Source organism: Propithecus coquereli, unplaced genomic scaffold (assembly GCF_000956105.1).
Source record: "Propithecus coquereli isolate 6110/MARCELLA unplaced genomic scaffold, Pcoq_1.0 Scaffold9, whole genome shotgun sequence".
Taxonomy (NCBI): domain Eukaryota; kingdom Metazoa; phylum Chordata; class Mammalia; order Primates; family Indriidae; genus Propithecus; species Propithecus coquereli.
The window spans coordinates 10587622-10592560 of NW_012155284.1; the positions used below are offsets into that span (position 1 = coordinate 10587622).

At 39.5% G+C, this 4939-nt stretch overlaps 1 protein-coding gene across 1 annotated transcript in view; it reads right to left on the minus strand.

Annotated features, from left to right (window-relative positions):
- Positions 1-4939, minus strand: part of MCCC2 (methylcrotonoyl-CoA carboxylase 2 (beta)) — a 69533-nt gene that overhangs the window by 59865 nt on the left and 4729 nt on the right. Inside the window, exon 2 of the mRNA XM_012664623.1 lies at positions 1294-1360. Coding sequence (XP_012520077.1) covers positions 1294-1360 — 67 coding nt within the window. The remainder of the gene's footprint in view (positions 1-1293; positions 1361-4939) is intronic.

Sequence of the window (4939 nt, forward strand, 5' to 3'; positions counted from 1 at the left end):
ACCACGCCCAGCTAATTTTTTTTCTATTTTTAGTCTAGCATTTCTCTGACTGATTTCCCTAATTACTTCTACTGGAAGTCTGTCCTCTGGATGTGATAAGATCATACCTAGGAATGCAATAATACTCTTAAACCACAAGTTTACAAATAGAGATATAAAACTGATTCTATCTATGAGGATACTGGGGAGAAAATTTTTTTTATGAGGCTATAAAATTCATATAGCTCATTCTAAATAAAGTACTTATAATATATTAAGAATCTTATTTTATACCAGACTTGATGGCTCAGGCCTGTAATCCCAGCACTTTGGGAGGCTGAATCAGTTAGGATCATTTGAACCCAGGAGTTCAAGACCAGCCTGGGCAACACTGTGGGCAACATAGTGAGACCCTGTTCTCTATGAAAAATTAGAAAATCAGCTGAATGTGGTGGCATGTGCCTTGTAGTCCCAGCTGTTCAGGAGGCTAAGCAAGGAGGATCACTTGAGTTGAGCCCAGGAGTTGGAGGCTGTGGTGAGCTGTGATTGCACCACTGCACACTAGCCTGGGTGACAGAGCAAGACACTGTCTCAAAAAAAAAAAAAAAAAAACCTTATTTTGAAAATGACCTTTAGTTTCAAATCACATGACTTCTAAAGTAAAAATGTCATATATATCAATAATAGCAAAACAGAAGAATACTATTAATATGTTCTTATGATTCCATTTCTTCCAAGCAAATGAATGCCATTTATATCCACAATTTAAAAATAGGAAATAATGACAATTTGCAAAGTTTTTAGGAAATCTCACTTATTTAATTAGCAGTAAGCCCATATGTAAATTATTTTCAAGCCATCTATCACAGCAGAAAATGTATAATTATGCAAAATTTAGTGTGTATATGGTATGTGAATATGACTAATAAACAGGAAATGTTTTAGTTGCTTAAGGTGGAACGAAAATTTCAGTGTGATGCTGTGAGTAAAATAAAACCTTAAGAAAAAATAGTTAAAAATTGAAGGTCATAATGTATATCTGTTAAAAAAAAAAAAAAAAAGAAAGAATGAAAAACAAAACTAGTTAAAAATTGAAAAATCTGAATCTTTACTTTTCCCCCAAAGTACAGCAGTGCTCTATGAGGAGAAAAACTGGCCAAGTAACAGGAAAAAATCAAAGTAAATGTCTGCATGCCAACAAATGCATAGTCTTAAGAGTCAAAAGCTTAATACTACTAGTTTTTCCTAAAACCAATAACTATAAAGGGACATCGTCATTAAAAGCATAAACTGAAGAATAAATGATGGGCTTACCTAGTTTTATGTGCTGCACTCGTTCACGGAGTTGATTTACTAGTGCTTTCATCTGCTCGTAATTCTCCTAAAACAGAAAGGAGGGAGATAAGAACATTATTATAGATACATAATATAATATTGTATTATATTATATATTATTATAGAAAGCAATTACTTTTTTACCAAAATAAGGGTCAAGAAAAACATCAGCCAAGTGGGAGGAGGGGGCAAGGGCAACATACGCAACCTAAACATCTGTACCCCCGTAATATGCTGAAATAAAAAAAAAAGAAAAATATCAGCCTATGCGCCTCTATGTGGCTTCCATACTGGGCTGCCCCATCCTACGGATGAAAGTCACCCCTGCCTGCCTTTGTTCAAGCTCTTCCTCTCTACCACCACCCAGCTCATCCATCTCTCCAAATCTCATCCCTCTTTTAAAGCCTAATTCATGTTTCATCTCATCTCCAATGCCATTTCTGGCTACTCCTACTCAATGTAACATCTTTCTTGCTTAAACAGCCACTGAACTTAACTGATTTCTATTTGTTTTCCTATTTTAAGGAATGTAAGCTTTAGATGAATTTACAGCTTTACAGTATGGCTCCATTATTTCCTATTTTCTATAGCTCCAAGAGCTCTTGAGATCATGGTTTCTGCCACATTCCCTTGCTCTGCAAAATCCAGAAAATAAAAAAGAAAGGAAGTAGCATGGTATTAGGGAAGGAACAAACCTGTGCCCTGGGGCAGGGAGGTCCCAAGCCCTGAAGCAGCTGTCTGACAGCCCTGTAAGCTACTTCCCTTTTCATCCCACCCAGCCCTGCATCCTAGGGAAAAGAACGTGCTGGGAACTTAGCTCAAGAATCTGCCTAGAATAGTGTTTCTCGATCTTGGCTTTACATTGGACTTATTGGGGAGCTTTTAAAAAACAAGCAAAAACATAAAAAAGCACTAAAGACTGGTCCTACCCCAGAGATTCTGATGTCATTGGCTGTACGTGTGGCCTGGGCACTTGCAACCACATCAGAGAGACACTGGCCTATAATCTCCACTTCGGAGTTTCCACTCAGGGCAAACTGGGAACATACCAAAAAGGAGTTTGTTTGGTAAGAGGCAAATCCCCCTTCTTACCACTGGAACTTTGTCAGATTATCATACTGTTTGTGTCATGATATAATAACATGAGATGGGGGAAAACCAGCAACTTTCCTCTATTACTATTATTACATATTTTTTTTTCTTTTGAGACAGAGTCTCACTCTGTCGCCCTGGGTAGAGTGCTGTGGCGTCATCATAGCTCACTGCAACCTCAAACTCCTGGGCTCAAGCGATCCTCCTCCCTCAGCCTCCTGAAGAGCTGGGACTACAGGTGTGTGCCACCACGCCCAGCTAATTTTTTTTCTATTTTTAGTAGAGACAGGGTCTCACTCTTGCTCAGGCTGGTCTTGAACTCCTGAGCTCAAGGGATCCTCCCACCTCAGCCTCCCAGAGTGCTAGGATTACAGACATGAGCCACCTCACCTGGCTGCTCTATTATTATTAAACCCAGGTGATGAGATCCCTTTATTCACATATAGCAAATTCAGAAATTTCCCAATTTATGAATTGTCTCAAACAAAGCTCTGTACCACAGTGTGTCTGTTCAGTCCGTCACCAAGAGGTGACAGTAGCGTGACCTATATAATGTCACTTGAAATGTATAGAGGGACTTAGAGCAGCCTTTGGATGGAAACCACTCTACACAAGGCAAGGGGTGTGACCAGATGATCTTTGTCATCTGAGAGAGCCCTAGCAGAGGGATAGGCTTTGTAAAGGAAAAGCCTCCTTGTGTATAAACCAAACAGTGTGGCAGCAAAGGGCTCTGGGAGATGGAGTCAGCAGCTGTCGCAACGTCTGTCACCAAATGACATCTTTTCTTTGAGGCTCTCACCTTGACACTGGGCTGCAGTCACCACACTGCAGACCCCACCAGGGCTCATGGTCTGGAGCACTGCTCTGACCTCAGCCCCTGGGCTCCCCCATGCACTGCTCTTATTCACCACCTTGTAACATGCGGTGAGAAAACATGCTGATTAACACAATATTGCTAAGCGCAAAGGAAAGCGGATTTATCAATATTTCACTATGTAGGTAAACTAGTATTTTCTGGGTTTGTTTTGTGCTTAAGGTCTATTCTTGTTAATTTCTACACTTATTCCAGGGTTAAAACCCCACCTAATTAAGTGTCTATATTTGTTGGAAATCTTAATCTTAAGAATACCTGTGGACTGCACAGGGCCATCAATAGGGCAGGCAGCCTGCTCAAATGATCCCAGGTTTGGAATTCCGCTATACCTCTCTGCACTCTAAGTACGATTTCTGCAACTCATAGGCTCACTGATCCTGTTGTTTTTAACAAAAGATCTTCTTGTTTTGAGTTTAAGGAATTTCTGGAGAGAAACCTCATCCAAACTGTCAACACTTGTGCATCTTCACTTTCAAGCAGTCAGGATTAAAAGGCACCCTGGAAAATACACTGTTGGAAAAGATAAGCCAACAGGACTTGCCAAGTTTATTGTTCAACATGTCTCCCCATGTTCGATAGAAGAAATTTAGTGCTCCTGAAGAAAAAGATCTGAGTACCTTTTATCTCAGCAAGGTGTGTGAAAAGTTAACACATTTACTTAAACACAATCCTATGTTCTGTTTAAAATTGGTAAGATCAAGGAAAGGTTTTTTCAGCAACATATAAACTCCCCTATGATTTGTTGTCCTTAATGTTGTTAACTTTGTTTCATGAAAATTCTCAGACATACACAAAAGTAAAAAGACAAGTACAATGAACCAAATGTACCCAACGTACTTTAACAATTAACCATACACAGCCAAGGTTGTTTCCTTCATGGCCCTCATCCTGAATCATTTTGAAGGAAATCCTAGACATAACACTTCACCTATTTCTACATCTCCACAAGATAACCATTATCACATATCAATAATCAAATATCCAATTAGTGAAGCCATTTCTCCAACTGTCAGATAGATTTGTTTTTTATAGTTTATTTAATAGGATCCCATATAGTAAGGTCTACACACCTACAATTGGCCAATGTGTTTCTTAACTCTTTGCTAAGATATAAGTTTTCCCACGTTTCTTTCCTTGAAAGGTTCTGTTTGTCCTATAAATGTTTCCCACAGAACTAAATGCATCCCACAGTACTAAATGCATCCCACAGTGTCCTTTAACAAGTTTTTCTTCCTTCATAGATCTAGAGGCTGATGAGATTCTGGTATACTTTTAGTTGGTTTTGTTTTGTTTTGTTTTCTCCCCATCTCATCGAGATTTACTGACCTCCTCCCCTCCACCTACATCCTATCTCATGGTCTCCTACCAACTTTGCAAACCACAGACACCAAAGTTCAGAACTAATCGAAGACAGTTCACATATGCACAGAGAAAATAAGTAACCCTCTATCGGAGTATGCAAACCTTGAGGTGCAATCATTGCAGCCAATGACATTGCCCAATTTAGAACAGCATTAATCAAAACTAAAGCTAGTTACACAAGAAGCCTTTACTCTAGCAAAACCAGCCTCCAGTTAAGAAATAAAGGAAAGGCTGGGCGCGGTGGCTCACGCCTATAATCCTAGCTCTCTGGGAGGCCGAGGCGGGCAGATTGTTTGA